This window comes from Pleurodeles waltl, chromosome 1_1 (assembly GCF_031143425.1).
Source record: "Pleurodeles waltl isolate 20211129_DDA chromosome 1_1, aPleWal1.hap1.20221129, whole genome shotgun sequence".
Taxonomy (NCBI): Eukaryota; Metazoa; Chordata; class Amphibia; order Caudata; family Salamandridae; genus Pleurodeles; species Pleurodeles waltl.
In genome coordinates, this window is record NC_090436.1 from 780,111,885 (window position 1) to 780,130,175 (window position 18,291).

Genomic DNA, 18,291 nt, shown 5'->3' on the forward strand with positions numbered 1-18,291 from the left:
GTAACCTAAACTTTCCATCTCAATAGCTAGGACACTTTTATAAACAGTTTTCTGGAGAGCTAAAAGGTGAATAAGGTCTCTAGTATTAGATCTCACTAACCTCCTAGTGCCTACACAAGCAGGGAGGTAGAGGTGCCCGCATACATTAGTGTGGCTCCTCCCACACGGCAGCCCCCTTCTAGGTCCATGTCTTAGGTGGCCACGTGCCCTGCAGCGTGGCTGCGGCTGCCAAATATTGAGGACATGACCGAGAAAGGACTCTCCCAGTGCATCCAGCATCCTGCCCCTGACGGCAGGCACAGTACTGTGGTGAGTACAATAGTAGAGTTTATGAGCAGTCACAGAAGGTCTTTTTAGCCTTCCAGCTGATTTTTTGCATGCATATCCCTCACAGGAGGGGTTAGACCAGTGGGATTGGCTGAGGAGGGCTCAAGAGGGAGTGCAGGTGCAGTGGGAAGATAGGGGCCCCTGGGCTTCTGGGTATGCAGCCCCCAAGGGTCAGGAGGTTTCATGTATTTCTGATTGTTAATCTAGGTAAACCAACTGCACTGGGAGCGACCAAGATGGAGTGGGGACGAAGAGGACGTAGCTGAAGGGGGGCTTTCTGTTCAGCTGCGTGGAGGTCTTTTCTTAGGGGAAGGCCTGTTCCGGGGAAGCACCATTGGTGACCAGGACAGGGTCAGCATAGAGGACACAGTGGGTGGAATTGGGAATAGCTCATTACTGGGTGGCGTGGGAGCAGCAGTGTTCAAGGAAGGTTGGGCGGTGGGTGTCAGCACTCCAGTCCTGTCTTTTTCTTCACAGGTGACAGAGCACCAGGGGTTTACAGACTCAGGAGAGCTCGGAGAGGCTCATTGGCACCAAGGTAAAGTGATGGCTAGGCCCAGAACAGTTTGCCAGACATCTGAGGGGGATCCTGTTGCAGCCGGCAGAAGTAGGGCCAATACGTCCTCAATGGCTCCACCAGCTGGAAGGGCTCAGGCGGCCTGCAGCTACGTCAGTGCAGAGGATGGATGTGCATAGTCAGCAGAACGGTACAGTGGGGCTCCTTCAGCCCTCTGGGACTGCGGAAGTTGGACCAGGCCACAGGAGGCAAAAATGGTAACAGGAGGTGTGGCTACGGGACCCAGTTGGGCCAGGTCAGGGGACACAAAGGTGTGTCCCTGGTTGATTACGAGGAAGACAGCCTTGAGGAAGGTGAGGTGCATGACAGGGATACAGGAGGGGGGAGCAGCTCATCCTTTTCTGTGTGTTTTCTGGAGCATGGAAGAGGTTAGTTGAAACAAGAATGCACATGGCGAGGCGGCAAGCTTCAGTATGGATGCCGACCTAGGAGTCAGCTAAGGCACCCAGTTGGAAGGGGTTCCGATTATCATGTCAAAAAGGGTGGACAAGGGCATGATATGAGTAAGGGGAGTGACTTAGAAGAGATAAGTACGTGACGGATGTTGGCGTGGGACCAGGCGGTGAGGCAGGTAATTCTCACAAAGGGGCAGGTAAGACAGGTTGGGTGTTGGTGACAGCAGTTAAAGGAGTAAGAGCTGCACACAGTGCAGGAGGGAACTCCTCAAACAGTTGTGCAAGACCATGAAGGGGCTGGATAGTAAGGAATTGAAAGTTAAAAGGCTATCTTATATGGGGATGACAAAGCAGCTGGGGGCACACCTGGTGCTAGCCACAAAGGAAGAAGATTTGGAAAGGGGGGTGTGTGGAGATGTTGAAACTCCTTCACCAGGAAGTATGTGCGAAAGAAAGGCCAAAAGAGGAGGAATATGAATTGGCCAAGAGGATGAGGGTTCCTTTGACAATAGAGAATTGGACAGCAGCATTTTTAGTGTAGGCTAGCGCTTACTGCAAGAAGTTTCCAAAGCAATGTGTGGCCTTCTTTAAATACATGGATGCCATAGGTAATATTTAAATTACTTTTGAAAGTTATGCCTGGGTTCCATATGACGACGAATTCATGGCATGCTTAGCCTGGGACCCCAACGCAAAATGGGGGGAGTTAGGCACGTACCTAGAGCAACAAAATAGGGGGCCTTTCAAGTTTGGTAAGACAAATGTGTACTGCCAGTGGTTTGCTCATAGTTTATAATCCCTTTCAGGGGCACCCCACCAAAGAAGCGGTGGGAAATGACAAACAGGGTCAGTAGAAGCCTGCTGGGCCTACAGTAAAGGTTTGTGCATGTGAGAATACTGCAAATGTAGGCATGAGTGTTCCAAGTGTACTGGCTGACATGCCCTCACATACTGCTTTGGGAATGCAGGGGTTTTCCAGGGACAGAATTCAGGGCTACGGCAACCCCACGCCAACAATCAGGGGGCACAACAAACACAGAAGAACTACAACAGAGGGGGATGAATACAGGGACCTGATGCAAAAAGCACATACTCTGGTTAAGCTGGGCAGATTAGAATACTGGCTCAGGTGTCATCACAGACTAGAGGCAAGACTTTTGAGGGAGGTTTTCAGATGGGATTTTCGCTTGGGTTATGAGGGGGCCCCGAGCATGCATACGGGTAGATAATTTCTGATTGGCTGAGGAACACAGGGAAGCAGTGCAAGAAAAGCTTGATAGAAGGTGGTGGAAGCAGAATGGCGGGCACCTTCGAGGACTAGCCCATGGAAAACTTGGGTGGTACCCCAAAAAAGAGGATGGGCAACTTCAGTTGATACAGCATTTATCATTGTCCGGGGGAATGTCAGTAAATGATTATTCTCAGACAAACTGGCCTCAGTTTCATACTCCTCTGTGGATGTGGCAATGGCATTGGTGGTATCAGCGGGGGTGGAAGCACTGATGGCCAAGTGTGATGTGAAGTCAGCTTTTTGGCTGACTCTGGTACACCTGGAGGATATTTAGCTGTTGGGTATGCACTTTTAAGGAAAATGGTGTGTGAACAAGGCCATGCCAATGGGATGTTCAATTTCATGTTCACTGATCAAAAGTTTCAGCTCCTATTTGCAATGGCTTTTCACTAGATAGACGGGTCATACCTTGGTGACGTGTTATTTGGATCATTTTTTCTTTGTGGGCACACCAGGCTCAGTGGACTACCATCAGTAGTTGATTAGGTTCTGAGGGCTCATGGCAGTTGTGGGTGTGCCTTTGGCCCCGGAGAAAACAATGGGGTCCAGCACAGGACTGTCCGTCTTGGGGACTGAACTTGATTCAGTACATATGGAGTATATGGAAGCAAGATTGCTGCAAGAGAGAAAAAGATACAATGCAGAACCTGTTGAAAACTATGCTGGCGAGAGAGAAAGCGAGGGAGATTCAGGTGCTCATAGGCCACTTGAGTTTTGGATGTATGGAGGTACGAGCAAGGAAGACATTTTGCAGGCGACTTGGGCTAGCCCTATCAGGGTCTTATTTGCTACACCATCATGAGCGCTTGTCAGCAGGGGTTAAAGAGGACTGCAGAACATGCACTTTTTCTTGTATTTTTTTCAATGGGATACTGTTAGCAGGACAGAAAGACTTTGACTTGGATGGTTAGATATTCTCAGATGTGGCTGGAGGTTTTGTTTTGGTCTTTACTGGCAAGGTTGGCGGTGTGCAGAGGAATGGCCAGCACCACTGAAAGTGGGGGGGGCACAAGCATTGCATTGTTGGAAATCTTTTCACTGGTGGTGGTGACATTGTGGGACACAAGAAAGTGACGTTTCGGGTTGACAACGTGGTGGTCATGCGGGCGGTTAATAGGCAATCAACAAGAAATGCTCAGGTACTAAAATTGCTGTGTGTTTTTGTTCTGGGCTGCTTGAGATATATCATCACTTTCAGGGTGCAGCATGTACCGGGCATAGACATTAACATTGCGAATGCTTTGTCTCCCTCGCAGTGGGAGAGATTTTAAGGGCTGGCCAAGGAAGCAGACAGATGCAAGACACTAATACCAGTGGAGCTGTGGTTAGTGGGCAACACAGGATGGTACAATTGGCGGTAGGGTCCTTGGCAGGATCAACATGGAGAGCATATGGCCCGGTGTGGGAGGAATTCTTGTAGTCGGAAGCGCAGCACAGGGTATTGAAGTGGAGCAGAACAGAGGATGTGGTGCCGTTTATTTTGGACATGACCGAGAAAGGGCTCTCCCAGGTGTCTATTTCTGATAAGCTTGTGGGCATTGCTTTCATGGGAAAGCTGCTATGGGGAACCCTCTTTCTAGCCCTTACAACAGTTACAAGAATATCAAGATTTGAGCTCATAGTTCGATCCTAAACCTGAAAACTGGGTACTGTAGTTCAATCTGGTGATCCTGGGGTTCTTGTGAGGGCTTACACTACTGTGATTGGCTAGTTTTGAGAAAGAAGTTTGTGAAGTTTTACTCTGTGGGAGACGTTCTTTGAGTGCAGTTTTAGTCCAACTTTAGCATTTGTAGTTCACCAATCTGTAACAGTGAATAGTGAAACCAGTCAGACGTACAACTGGCCTCCTCTGAATTGCATCCAATACAACTCAGACACTGTCTATTGGACATCGTGTGGCTCCGTTAATTGAACATGCCACCTCTTTTGAACCTGGAAGTTAGCCCTGTGGTACATTGAAATCATCGTCTTTATTTTGTGTTGCGAGTTTGAATGCCTTAAATTTGGGACTAATTTACGTATTTGTAGCCACCTGGTTTCAAACACACTAGGTTGTACCTCTTGGCACCTCTGGCTGCTGTCAAACTAAAGCAACGGGCAGGCGTTTTTAGCAAACTCAACATATAATGCAACATTCTACTTGCCACTTTTTCTGCTTTTACTAAAACTTGTAAAAATACTCCACAGCACCTAACCAGACAAAGGCTTCAGGCATGATAAGCTCGTATGTAACCCCGAAGTTGCTGGGACCTTTCGTTTTTTTTGTAATTTCTATTTTTAGCTGTATCATTTTACCTACTAATAAATAAAGGCTGTTTTAAGACGCATAGCTCTGGTGGGTCATTGAGTTTGTGGAGTATAGTTACTAATGCCTGAGTTCTAAGCCCCCTATCACTTCCTGGAGTCGCTGTCCATAAAGGGTCAAGGAGTGGAGGAATCACTTACTGCTCTCGTCCCCCCTGAAAAGTCAAGGGCACCTTTCAGGGTGAGTTTTAGTACCTGGTGCCCTTGGCCACCTGAGGGAAACGAGGGTGCACACCATGGGTAGTACACAGCACCCACAACCCACCCAGGGAGCAGGCAGCACAGGTTTTTTTAATACACGAGCTGTTCTAAACGACCAGAATGTGATGAAAGAAAGGTGGCAACACTATCCAGGGCCCACGCCCTGTTCCGAGCAGCTTTACAACACACCAAGATAAAAAAAAAAAAAAAAAAACACAAAAGAGAGCGAGAATCAAATACCAGAGCAGACTGCGGAACTTGCAGAAATGCGACTTATAGATATGATGCATTGTTCAATAGTACTGCATATGTGTGAGGTGGCACAAGGGAACGAGGAGAGCCGGCTTCCTGTTATCAGTACTGCACACCAAATGCACATATTTATTTAACTTATTCACTCGACAATATTTCTCGTGTCTATAGTGTGTTTTAAACTTTTAAGTTATTTAGTCCCTCACGTCTGCATAACCACATACACTTTACTCTTCACAGTGAAAAACAAGGTGAGTTTTATCCTAGTCCAATAAAATACATAAATCCCAGCCAGCCTAAGGCATCGTGATATCCAAATGTCTGAAAAATTAACTGTCCTGTTCTTTGGCAACACTCCGCATTCAGTGCCAGACGAGACCACTTGTGAGGGGCTGCACGGGCAGGCGAGTGTGCCTGGGTGTGTGTTCTCTGTTGGCACCGTACCTGGCCCTGCAAGAGGGCGTGGGATGAATGCAGGGGATTGCTATATAAGCAGCTGGGTGCCTTCCCCGACGGACCTGCTTGGGTCCCATGCATCAGTATGGTGCGTGGAGGAGAATGCCTGAGTCTGCCTAGAGACAGGAAGTCCTGGGTTTAGAGGTCATTTGGAAGCTGCACAAAAACATGAGTGCAGCGGAGTACACCTCCAGGAGATGTTCCTATGGAGGGCCCCTTTCTTGGCTACAGGAATCTCCACTGGGTCAGACAGCCGGGAAAAGGAGCACTAGCCTTCCTTGATGTGCCAGAGGGTTAGCTCGGCCCCTCCTTACTTAGGTAGGCCTTGCGGTGCCCTGGATCCGGATAGTAACACCTGGCAATAGATGTAGGAGGATATTAAGTGGGAAGCAAGTCTGGGCCACCAAAGGGGTCTCGAGCACTCTGGGTGGATTGGGGCACTTGTGCAGACTCTACAGGGAGTAGCAAAAGGTTCCTCTTAGCTGCTAGTACCAGAGGTGAGGCCCTCGGTACCCAAGTTAGTTTAGACAATGACAGTAAGGGATATGGTAGGGAAACAAACATGGCAACCCCAGGTCCAGCCTTTTGTCTGACAGTTTCCATCAATGCTTTAAAAAATATTGTCTTAGTGGCTATGAGAAGACTAAGGGAGGGACCATGCACAGAGGGTCAGCAGAGACCATAGGTACTGTTAGTTACCAAAATACCTGGTGCGACCTTTACTGTTCATCCCATGTGAGACCATTAGGATCTGTATGAGAATAGTGACGAATCCTTCTTATGATGAATGAGCTACGTGGATTGACGTGAAACATCTCTGCTAAGTGTCAGTGGTACTATTCATCCCCTTCCTATGAAAGGGGTCCTAGTTAATAATGTGATGTCTAACCATCTGCACTGTGGAATCTTCCCCACAAGAAATGTCCTAGTACTCATTGGAAACTGGCCTGGAGTCATTGCCTCTTCAATCAGTATTTTATTTGTAAAATATATCTAATGCATGCTTATCAGTCTTCATGGAGACACCTTGTAACGCTATTCGTATTTAACCATCGGCTCCATCTTGACAACGGACTCCATTTTGTGTTTAGCTTAGCTTCTTACACCGTCAGGTATTTTTCTGCGCACAGCTTGTGCAACATGTTTTCACTCTCTTTCTCACCAAGGCAGGGACATAACACGGAGGAGTGAGGGAAAGATAAGGATGTACCAGAGAATGTTTATGGTACGGCAGGGAACAGTTCGGTTTTGGGAGCACACCTTGGGATTTGGCCAATCTCTAATGTGCTCTTTCAACAAGGACTGGTACAGCCAGCGTTTTAACAACTTACAGTATGGGAGGAGAGGGAGGGATTTCTAGAATTCACCTCTTGAGCTTGTTTAGGGTATTTAAGAGGGAAAATTGACAACTGGGGTTAGATCGAACTCATTCTGAGAGAGGTACGCCTTTACCCGGTTCATTCCCATTGAGAGTGTTTCTCTCTTTCTGCAGTCGTCTGGGTTCCCAACTTGAAGATGGCAAAGGTGTGATGTCCATGTCAAGCCCCATGATGAGGCATTTTTAAATCTTATTTTTAGCTTTGCATCATGCATGAATATATAATCACTATATGTAGATATGTTATCCATGATTGAAGTTAGTGTATTTCCATTGTTTGTTTCTGATTATTATTAGTCTACTGCTGTGATTATTTTCAGAAGTGTATGCGCGTTGCTTCATTTGACATGCACGCTTTTCCTATACGAACCTTGAAAAGTGCCTTAATAAATGTATTACTCAGACTAAGAGTGCTGAATTGTTGGCATTCCTTTCATTTTGACTTGTCTCAGTGTGAAGTAGAGCAAAACAAACATGTAATGAATTCACCTGCACCAAAACCGAGTTTCCCACCATCCAGACACTGGGGGCTACTGTTAATTACAGGGCCAAAGTGAGACCCCTAATTCAGGCTACAGGCATAAGGAATTGCATCTTTCCCTGCGTTGAACATTCCCTCCAAGGTGGGTTAGGAGAAACCATGCACAACAACCGAGAATAGCCAATAAATTAAAATAGCCTCCACTTTGCACTAAAGCACTGATGCCACCAAGCAAGTGAAGCGAGTCACTCAAACTCTCCCTAGAACAGCTTCTTTGCCTCTTCCATCTATGCATATATCTATTCATTCTTCCACCTGCTGATATCCACTAATTCACCCTTACCTGAGCATTCATCCACCCACTCTGCCATCCATGCACTCTGCCCATCTATTCATCCAGCCACTCTGCCATCTATCCACACTGCATCTACTATCCAGCCTCCCATCCATCCACTCTGCCATCTATTGATCAACTCTACCATCCATCCAGCCACCCATCCACCAACCACCTACTCTGCCCATTCATCCAATCCACACACTTTTTCATCCTTCCATTTATCCATTCCACTATCCATCAGTTCACTCTCATCCACCCATCCTGACACTCACCTATTCACACTACCTTTCACTCTGCCACCCACCTGTCTGTCCATCCAACCATCTAGCTATCCACTCTAACATCCGTTCTTCCAGCCATCAACATCCATCTGCTCTGCCATCCATCTACACATCCACTCTGTGCCATCCATACACTTTCGTTTGTTCACCCATCCATTTTACCAGGCACGCATCCTTCCATTAATCCACCCTGCCATTCATCTATCATCCATCCACTCTGGCCTTTATCGACCCACTCTGCATTCACTCATCTTTACACCCACATTCACCCCATTACTCTGCCATAATTTTACCTGTCTGTTCCCCGACCCATCCTTCCATTTACACTGCCCTCATCTCCTCTGTCCATCCACCTATCCATTCACTCCCATCTATCCTGCCATCCTTTCACTATCCACCCATTTCTTTACTTTGCCATCCTTTTACCTGTCCTTCCATCCATCCGTTTTATTCTGCCATCCTTTCACCTGTTCATCCACCTAACCATTCACTCATCCTCCCTTTAGTCTGCAGTCCTACCACCCGTCCATCCACCTATTCGTTCACTCATCCATCCCTTTACTATCCTTTCATCTGTCTATTCCCCTATCATTCACTCATCCTTTCGCCTACTCATTCGTCCACATACTCAATCCATACTTCCTTTCAATATTTCTTTCTTTCCTAGTTCTATTTACCCAGCTGTTGCTTTTTCTTGCATTTCTATTGCTGCTATATTCCAGCGTTAACGAGGAGCTATTGTCAGCCGAGTTCCAGACCGAAGAGACACATAAAGAGCCCCACCCCTGCTGCAGCTGCTAAAGCAGGGGGTTAACTTCGCCCGACAGCAACACTGGCAAATTAAGTTTCAAACTTCAGCGACATCTTTTAACTAGTTCGAGCGAAAACGTCGCTAAGCAATGCGTGACAGTGAAAATGTAGGTACCGCAGCACAACCTGCGGGAACCCATGGAGACTGAATCCAATGTCAGTAATTGCCCAAACAGTAAACCATGATCTCCCACTGAGATTCCTGTTTTTTCCGTTAACCCTAGAAAGTCAAACTTGGAATAGATTTCCCGCGTGATCTCATAGACCCATAGGTCCAAACGTCAACATAAATTTCGTTTCACCTTTTTGAGACCAAAAGTTAATGTATTACCAGAAAATTATGAACGCCAGCTGTTAAAGCCAACGTGACCACAGACTAACAAAAAGCAGGTCTGTCATCAAGGTGTGAGACAAACGCGGCTAGAGGTTTGGTTAAATTAGGCTCGACTCACGAGGCAGTCTGGTGAAAACCTATCGGCCGAAGTTCACATTTTAGTGTAACACACCGCTTAAAATCTACAAGACCCGGATGCCATCTTCCCGTCTTTCCGGGCCAAATGCCAAGGCTACCACGACACAATTAGACGTGTCTCTGAGGTGGTGCGCCTTACACAACAAACGCTCCTGCCCACAGCCGGTGAAGCCACAAGCCCCCGCCCAGGTCCCGAAAGGCCGAGCCCAGATCCGCCTCCACCCTCGGGAAAGGGTTGCCCAATAGGTGTCTCACGGAATGCACTGCCCGGCTCGGCACAGCAGTTGGGGCCAGTACCGGGCAGGAGGTGAGACAGGTCGGGCAAACAGGGACAACAGGAAAGCTGAGCGGCCTGAGAAGATCGCGGCCGGTGAGGAACATGTCCGCCGAGGCTGCACCCACTCCGGTACACTCCCGCCTGGCGCAGTGCCTCTCTGCTCTGTTTTACGGACTATGCTCTTTTCTCATCGTGCTGGTTAACAAGGTGGTGCTAACTTCTTACAGGTGAGGAGATGGGGCGGAGCCCACGTAATGATGAGTAAGTGGTGTGTAGGTCAACGGAATGCCGTCAATCTTCCTGCACAACACATGGGTATGTAGTGTAGTGAAAATTTGCTGTGTCTGAATAGTTGTAATCCAGGCTTGCACACTTGACAAGCCGTGTGATCGTGAGCAAAGCAACTCGTGGCCCGTTGTTTCATTTCTCTTACCCGCTTAAATCAGCAGCACGATTTAAACGACCACCTTCCAATATTGACTCTGTAGAAAATGCAGAATTAAACAATGTAAGAATGTATTGTTTTAACAGATTTACAAAATAGCCATGACATCGTAAAGTTCACAAAACGGTTAATTTCAGAATTGTGTAATTAAAAAACGTGACTGCTTTTAAAATATATTAACAGATTAACACAATTTCCCTTCTGTTCATCATTAAGACCCCCTTTGTATTTTTATTAACAATTATTAATAATCATCAATGCGCTTAAACATTGGTAGTCCCTCCAATAAGGGAGGGGCGGGGGGAGATGACGTATGTAAGACCCAGACTGATATCACCCCCTTCTAAATCCACACAGATACACCTTGTAACGGGTTATGTTCGAACTGCTATATCAAATTTCTCTATTTGAAGTTTTATACAGCGTGAACCGCATCCGGGTGAGGGTGACACCGGGGCACTTTACAGTTGACGTAATCATACATGCATTACGGGAAATACACACTAGTTAATGATTCGATGTTACAATATTACATTCCTTGCGTGTTCATAAGGGCACATTTTTACAATATTACAAGGATGGTATAGTGTGTAAGAGTTAGATGTTTTTTGCTTTTAGTTGTTAGAATGATGAAGAAAAGTCAGTTGGAAGGCTTTCAAACAATAGGATTTTTTCATACTTCTTCTAAATGCGAAGTATAAATTGTAGGGGGTCTTTAGCTCCTTGTGGAAGTTTAATCCAGATTCTCGGTGCTACCCTCGTACTCAAAGGATTGCTTTTGTGCAGGAAGATGCCCCTTCCGGCACAAAACAATCCTACCTGTAAGGCAGGCACCTTTGCACCATGGCACAAGGGTGTCTGCGTTGGTGTACACAGTGCACCACAACAAGGAGAGAGCAGGAATCCATCATATCTTAGTAAATATGGCACATTCCTGCTTTCTCCCTGTTACGCAGCACGTTATCTTGCTGTGTTGCATGACTTTTTCATAAATCAGGGCCCTAGTATTTGAGCATAATCTATTAACATTTCTATCTGAGCATAATCTATTCACATTTCTCCTCGCTACGCCTCTGTTGGGAAGGGGCACCACTTTGAAGCATGCCCAGATTTACAATTGTTTGGAAATCTAGGACTGCTCCAAAATCCATAGGTAGATGTATGTGAACACTCATGCTCCACTCATGGAACACTTTCCTAACACAGAGTAACACAAGGCAGAGATTTACCCTATCTTGCATTACTCAGGATTTACTACACCAAGTACAGCCACACAACACGAGTGGCTTTGCATGGCTTAGTAAATCTTGCTTAAGCTCTTGTATTGCCTTGCTTGACGCAAAAGCAAAACACAGGCTTAGTACATCTGGCCATAGGTATTTAAGGTTGTAAATGGTGCACAATCGCCAATGCACAGGTTTGGTGGTGTTAGTTAGGTGCTAGGTGTCCCTGGTGACAGTTATCTAAAATAACAACCAATGATTTGCCGTTACAAACAAACGTTGGTTTTGATTTTAATAGGTTTGAGTCCAGAATCAAATTATGGAAAACAGAATTGCTGTTGTTAAGTGATAGGAGAAGGATTTACGTTTTATCCAGGTTGAGTTTTAGGAAGTGTTTGGATAGCCATGATTGAGTTAGTTTGAGACCTCTTTTCACAATCATGGTTTGGCAATGTCTTGGCCATTTCTCTTGTTACATGCTGTTAGATCTGGCATTCTTGGTGCCGTTTCTGGTTTCCCCTGTCTTTTTGCCTCTGTTTCCTGTCTTTTTAATTGTGTGCTGGACTTCGTTTTTGCTAGTTTTTGGTACTCTGGGCACCTTACCACTGCTGACCAGTGCTAAAGTACAAGTGCTGGTTGTATAAATTGTGATTATTATTGGTTATCCCTGATCAGCATATTTGATTTACTAGTAAGTCCCTAGTAAAGTGCACTAGAGATGCCCAGGGCCTGTAAATCAAATGCTACTCGGGGGCCTGCAGCACTGATTGTGCCACCCACTCAAGTAGCCCTGTAAACATCTCTCAGACCTGCCACTGCAGTGTCTGTGTATGCAGTTTTGCACTGCCAATTCGACCTGGCCAGTGTACCTACTTGCCAGGCCCAAACGTTCCCTTTTACTACATGTAACTCACCCCTAAGGTAAGCCCTAGGTAGCTAGGTAGCCCCATGGGCAGGGTGCAGTGTATTTTAAAGGCAGGGCATGTACTGGTGTGTTTTACATGTTCTGATAGTGAAATACTGCCAAATTCGTTTTTCACTATTAGAAGGCCTACCTCTCCCACCGGTTAACATGGGGACTGCCTTTCAATATCTTTTAAGTGCAGTTGCCAATTGGGAGCAGATGGAGATATGGAGTTTGGGGTCTCTGAACTCACAATTTAGAAATACATCTTTTGGTAGAGTTGTTTTTTAGATTGTCTGTTAGAAAATGCCACTTTTAGAAAGTTAACACTTTCTTGCTTAACCTTTCTGTGCCTCTGCCTGCCTGTGGAATCCATGTCTGGGTCAGACTAACAGTTGGGCTATTTGTGGATTCCCTCTAGACAGTGACACAAAGGGAGCTGAGGTGTTTCCTGCATATCCAGATGAGTCTCCTGGGCTAGAGTGGGGAGGGAGGAGCTGACACTTGCACTTGAGACGGCTGTGCCTGTCCTCCCACAGTGTAGTTACCAACCAGCTGGAGTGTGTCTGGGGCCAGGCCTGGGCAGGCAGGATCTTGTGAGCAGCAGACTTTCCTTTGAAGTTTGCCTACTTCAAAGGCAGACATGAGTATAAGATTCAAAACCCCAGACTTTTAGAACACTTCTGGGTCAAGAGGAACCTCTGCCAAGGAGAAGAGCCGGAGGAGTACTGCCATTTTGCTATGTGTGCTTTGCTGGGTTGGTCTGCAGTTGCTGCTTCTGCCATTAGAGAGGACCAAAACTGGACTTTGCTGTGTAACCTGGTTGTGACGCTTCTCCAAGGGCTTGGACTGAGCTTGCCCCCTGTTCTGAAGTCTCAGGGCCATCAAAGACTTCATCTGCCAGCACCTGGGCTCGCTTGCTGAGAAACCTACCCTGCCAAGTGGTGCAACATCCAGTCCCTCGGACCTTGAAAGGAGAAGCTGGTGAATCCAAAGTGAAAATCCACGTACTGGATCAAAGTGGCAGAAAAAAAGATGCAGCGCCAATGAAACTGGCATATCACCAGTTCAGTGTGGATTAATCGCTGCTGTGCATCCGGATTTTCCACACATTGTTCCTGGGGGTCAAAACCTGCAAACATCACCGCACTGACCTGAAGCAGCTTGTCTGGAAATCAATGCATCTCTTCCCTGCGAGGAAAGAATCAAAGCATTGCTTGCCCGGCGGAGAAAGAATCATCGTATGGCCTCACTTGCGAATAAGGAATCAACGCATCGCTTGCTTTTCCGATGCACGCTCGCTCGTGTGGCTTCATTTTTGACGCATACCAGCTACTTTATGCTAAAACAACGCATCTATTGATTTCTATGGATTAAGACTCTTTTTACTTTAAAAATTCATATGTTTGCTTGGGTATGTTGGATTTTTGTCCTTTTGGTCTTGTCTGATTTAGATAAATATTGGCTACGTTTTTAAATTGGTGTGGAGTCCCTTTGTGGTGTCTTCACTGCGTTACTGTGTGTGTTTGTACAAATGCACATTGCCTCGGAGATAAGCCTGACTGCTTGTGCCAAGCTACCAAGGGGGTGAGCTGGAGTTTTCCTAGGTGTGTATCTCCCTTACCCTGACAAGAGTGAGGGTCCCTACTTGGACAGGGTGTAAACTGACTGCTAACTAGAGACCCCATTTCTAACACACGCACTTTGTCTAACCTTTCATGTGTGTTACATCAGGTTACCCCTACTCAATCACTCTGTGATGATTTGGCCATCTATTTTGAGAACAGGATCAAAGGTATTGCTACAAATTATACTTCCCCATCAAATATGTCCTATCTAGCACCAGGTATTTGATCTGATTCTCTAAATGCATGTTCTTCACCAGTTTTATTAGATGATGTTGGTCAGCTCTCCGTAAATTTCTCAAAATTGCCACCTCTATTACGTCTGGGTCACTACTGAAGTCACTTCCCCCTAGGATACTGAAAATGTTATCAGATTTTCTGGCTCAGCCTCTTGTAGCCTTATGCAGCCAGTCTCTGGAGATGACCACTGTGCCCTCTACGTGAAAAAATGCACTAGTATGTACGTATGTATTCAGTATTTATAAAGCGCGTTCCGGCAAGAAGCATCGAAGCGCTCGGAAAGGAGAGAGGGAGTGTCAGATCACTTATATAAGAAAAAAGAAAGTTGAGTTAGCATGGAAAAAGCCAGGTTTTAATTGATTTTCTGAAACAAAGGAAATTATGTTCTTGCCGTAAGGTTATAGGGAGTGAGTTCCAGTATTTGGCGGCCGCCACAGTGAATGCCTTATCACCCCATCTAACCCTATGTGTTCGAGGAACCAGAATCCTGGAGGCTCCCATGGATCTGAGTTGTCGGCTAGGTCTGTACCAATATAATTTAGAAGTTAATTATTCAGATCCTCTGCCATGAACAGCCTTATAGGTGAGGCATAAGGTTTTGAATCTAATACGCTTTGCTACTGGAAGCCAATGCAGCTGTCTCAAGCTATCCCTAGCGGATGCTGAGCGGGGGAGGTTTAAAATAAATCGGGCTGCTGTATTTTGAATAAGCTGAAGCTTTATGAGAGAGGCATTATCCAGATTGAGCAATAAGGCATTGCAATAATCTAATTTGGACATCACCAGAGTTAGAATGACTGTCACTCTCCCTTCCTTTGCTAGATATGGGAGAATCTTTTTCAGCATTCTCAAGGTCAAAACACAAGTTTTAACAACCTGGTTGACCTGCGGCTTAAAAGTGAGACAGTTGTCAAAGATAATGCCCAGATTACGAATGGCCACAATAAGGACAGGGGTGGCTCCACATTCTGATGGCCACCAATGAGAGTTCCATAATTCTTTGATGGTGCCAAAGCACAGCATTTTCTGTTTTGTCCCCATTGAGTTTAAACCAATTTAGGCCCATCCATTTATGGTTTTCACGCATACAGTTGCTAAACCGCTCCGCCACTTTCCAGTTTTTAGATACCGGAATGATAAGTTGCGTGTCATCGGCATAGGAGGTGGGCATGAAGCCAAATGTACGAATAAGTCTAGCTAAAGGGGCCACATACAAATTGAATAATGTGGGGCTTAAAGATGAGCCCCGTGGGACTCCACATGAAAGGGAATAAGGTGGAGACTTGAAATCTCCACAGCTCACTGTAATAGATCAGTCACCTAAAAAGATTCTAAAATCTTCAAAGCATTTCCTCTGATCCCTACTTGATAAAGGCAGGATAGCAAGATCTGAGGTGAGACAGTATCAAAAGCTGCCGATAAGTCTAAGAGCACTAATATAGCTCCCTGTCCCTCATCCACCAACCTACGAATCGTATCTGAAGTAGTGATCAATTCTGATTCTGTACTATGCGCTGGTCTGAAGACGTGTTGAGAGGAGTCTAAACCTCCTGAAACATTAAAAAAATTCGCAAGTTCCAGATTAATATGTTTATCAAAGATCTTAGCCTGGAAAGGAAGTAAAGAAATGGGCCGTAGGTTACTCAGATCATATCTAGCTCCCTGAGGTTTCTTCTTCAAGGAGATCACAACTGCATCCTTCCACGAGGGGGGATACATTCCTGTGGATAGAACTTCACGAATAACTGGGGTTAGTGCCATTGAAACAGGATCTGCAACCTGATGCAAAACATAAGGAGGACAAGGATCTTTAGGAGAGTCTGATTTTATTCCTAACATTACTTTTTTAATTTTTTCAGAAGATAAAGGTTGAAAATTTGTTACCAAAGAATAGTCAATATCAGTAATTCTAGTGACAGTATCCAGTGCCCCATCCGTCTCATCAGGGTGCTTGAAAGTTGAGTGGATTTGTAAAACTTTATTTTTTAAAAAGCAAGCCAACTTTAGTTAAGATAGCATCCTTAAATTGCTTTTTCCCTTCTGGGAGCCATGACTTGTAGCATGCCTCTATCTCATCCAGTATATAAGGTGTTCAATTACAATGACTACAGTTCCTTTCTTTCGGGTTATTTAAGTCCATCTTATGAGTGCATGTACTACTGATAAGGGAGTGAAGAGTTTGTGCAGAATAGTATCTACAGCACCCAAATTAGAGGCATAATCTCTGGCCCTCGGTCCCGCTGCACGGCCGCATCAGACTGCAAGATATTCCCGCTGGGACTCAGGAGCCGAGGATCAAGTGACCCGCAGGCCTCAGCAGCTAGACAGCTATCCACTTTTGTTTAAGTAAAGCTCTGACAGAAACAAAAGCCCTTAAAAGATGCTGCGCGTGCCCCCAATTAAAAGGAATCCTTAAAAATTAACTAAAAAATGGAATAGATTTAAAAGCGAAGTTTACAACTATAAACTGGGCAATTTAGATAGACGCCCGCAATTGGCACTTACTCAATGCCTTTCCGCTGCACGGCCGCATCAGACTGCAAGATATCCCCGCCGGTGTTCTGACGCTTGACGCTCCCCCGTCCGAGCCTAGGCTCACATGACTTGCAGGCCTCAGCAACTAGACCGCTAACCACCAAGAGTGGTTAGCGAGGACGGACGGGCTCTAACAGGCCCTAATCCGCCAACACATTAAGTAAAGCTCCAACAGAAACAAAAGCCCTTAAAAGATGCTGCGCGTACCCTTAATTAAAAAGAATCCTTAAAAATTAAATTAAAAATTGAATAGATTTAAAAGCGAAGTTAACAACTATAAACTGGGCAATTTAGATAGATGCCCGCAATCGGCACTTACTCAGTTCTTCTTTTATTGAAAAAGCGTGCTGCAGATCTGTTAGTGCTTAGCATTCTCTTTTGCCATTTCCTAGCAAAATTCTGGAGAATTTTGTGAATGAAATACTCTCTGTATTTTTGGAGGAACATACCTTACTAGTGGAGGCCCAATGTGGGCTCCTTCCTCTTCGTAGAAAGGTAGGGGCCTTGGTCAAAGCATTGGAATGAACTGCGTATGGCGGCAGATAGGGGTCATCAGGTAGCCTTAGTACTACTACTTAGTACTACTGGACCAGTCCGCTACATTTGACACATCAGTCATGCCATCTTGATGGCTAGACTGACTGATATAGGTGTTTAAGGGAAGAGCTCTGCAGTGGCTAGTTTACTTTTCTGCATGAAAGGACACAAGTGATCAATCTGCCCCATTTTCGCTCCTCCTTCAGAGCAGTAGTGCAGGGAGTTTCTCAGGGCTCCTCCTTGAGCCCTACTCTATTTAATGTGTATCTAAGACCACTGGATAAATTAATTAGCTCTCAGGCATAGATTTTGAGAACTATGCTGATAATATACAATTAATTCTAACTATGGATTGCACTTCTCATTCTGCTATGGCTGCTTTCCCCGATTGTATGCTTTACATCTCACAGTGGCTCAGCGCTAATTCTCTTAAATTTAACGGGGATAAGACAGTGGTCTTGAACTGTTTCTTTGGATCTCTTTTGTGTCCTTTTGCAGTGGACTTAAGGCCGCCCGAGCACAACTCAACTCCGATTACAGCACTGACTGTCCAAAATTTGGAAGTCTGTATGGATAATGATTTATCACTGTCCAGTCATGTTAGTAGATTGTCCTCTATTTACTTTGGTCTAATAGGGGCACCTAACAAAATTTTACATTTTACATTTGTTACCAAATCGCTTCTGCCCCGTTATGGCACAAAACATTATTAGCAGATTGGACTACGGTAATGCTTTATTTTTAGGTGCTCCGGGTTATCTTGTTGAGAGTCTGCATCTCATACAGGCAGCAGCAGCAGCAAAACTCTCTCTTTCTGTGCCATCTCACTCTTCTACCTCAGCGACTCTGGATTTCCTTCATTGGCTCCCAGTAACCAAAAAATTCAGTTTAAATTACTGTTCATAGTGCACAGAGCCTTTCATCATATTGGTCCTTTTCTGCC

General features: G+C 45.5%; 1 protein-coding gene and 1 long non-coding RNA gene across 3 annotated transcripts in view; one reads left to right on the forward strand and one right to left on the reverse strand.

Moving 5' to 3' along the window:
• Positions 1-16,854, reverse strand: part of LOC138287448 (uncharacterized) — a 51,162-nt gene extending 34,308 nt beyond the window's left edge. Inside the window, exons 1-2 of the long non-coding RNA XR_011202218.1 lie at positions 16,782-16,854; positions 10,273-10,321 (exon numbers count right to left, since the gene is read on the reverse strand). This is a non-coding gene — a long non-coding RNA (uncharacterized lncRNA). The remainder of the gene's footprint in view (positions 1-10,272; positions 10,322-16,781) is intronic.
• Positions 9,637-18,291, forward strand: part of SLC35D2 (solute carrier family 35 member D2) — a 344,284-nt gene continuing 335,629 nt past the window's right edge. The window contains exon 1 of one of the 2 annotated variants that reach the window (XM_069227861.1): positions 9,637-10,066. In XM_069227861.1, the coding sequence (XP_069083962.1) occupies positions 9,942-10,066 (125 nt within the window). In that variant the 5' untranslated portion in view covers positions 9,637-9,941. The remainder of the gene's footprint in view (positions 10,067-18,291) is intronic. The other variant, XM_069227869.1, reaches the window with a different exon arrangement.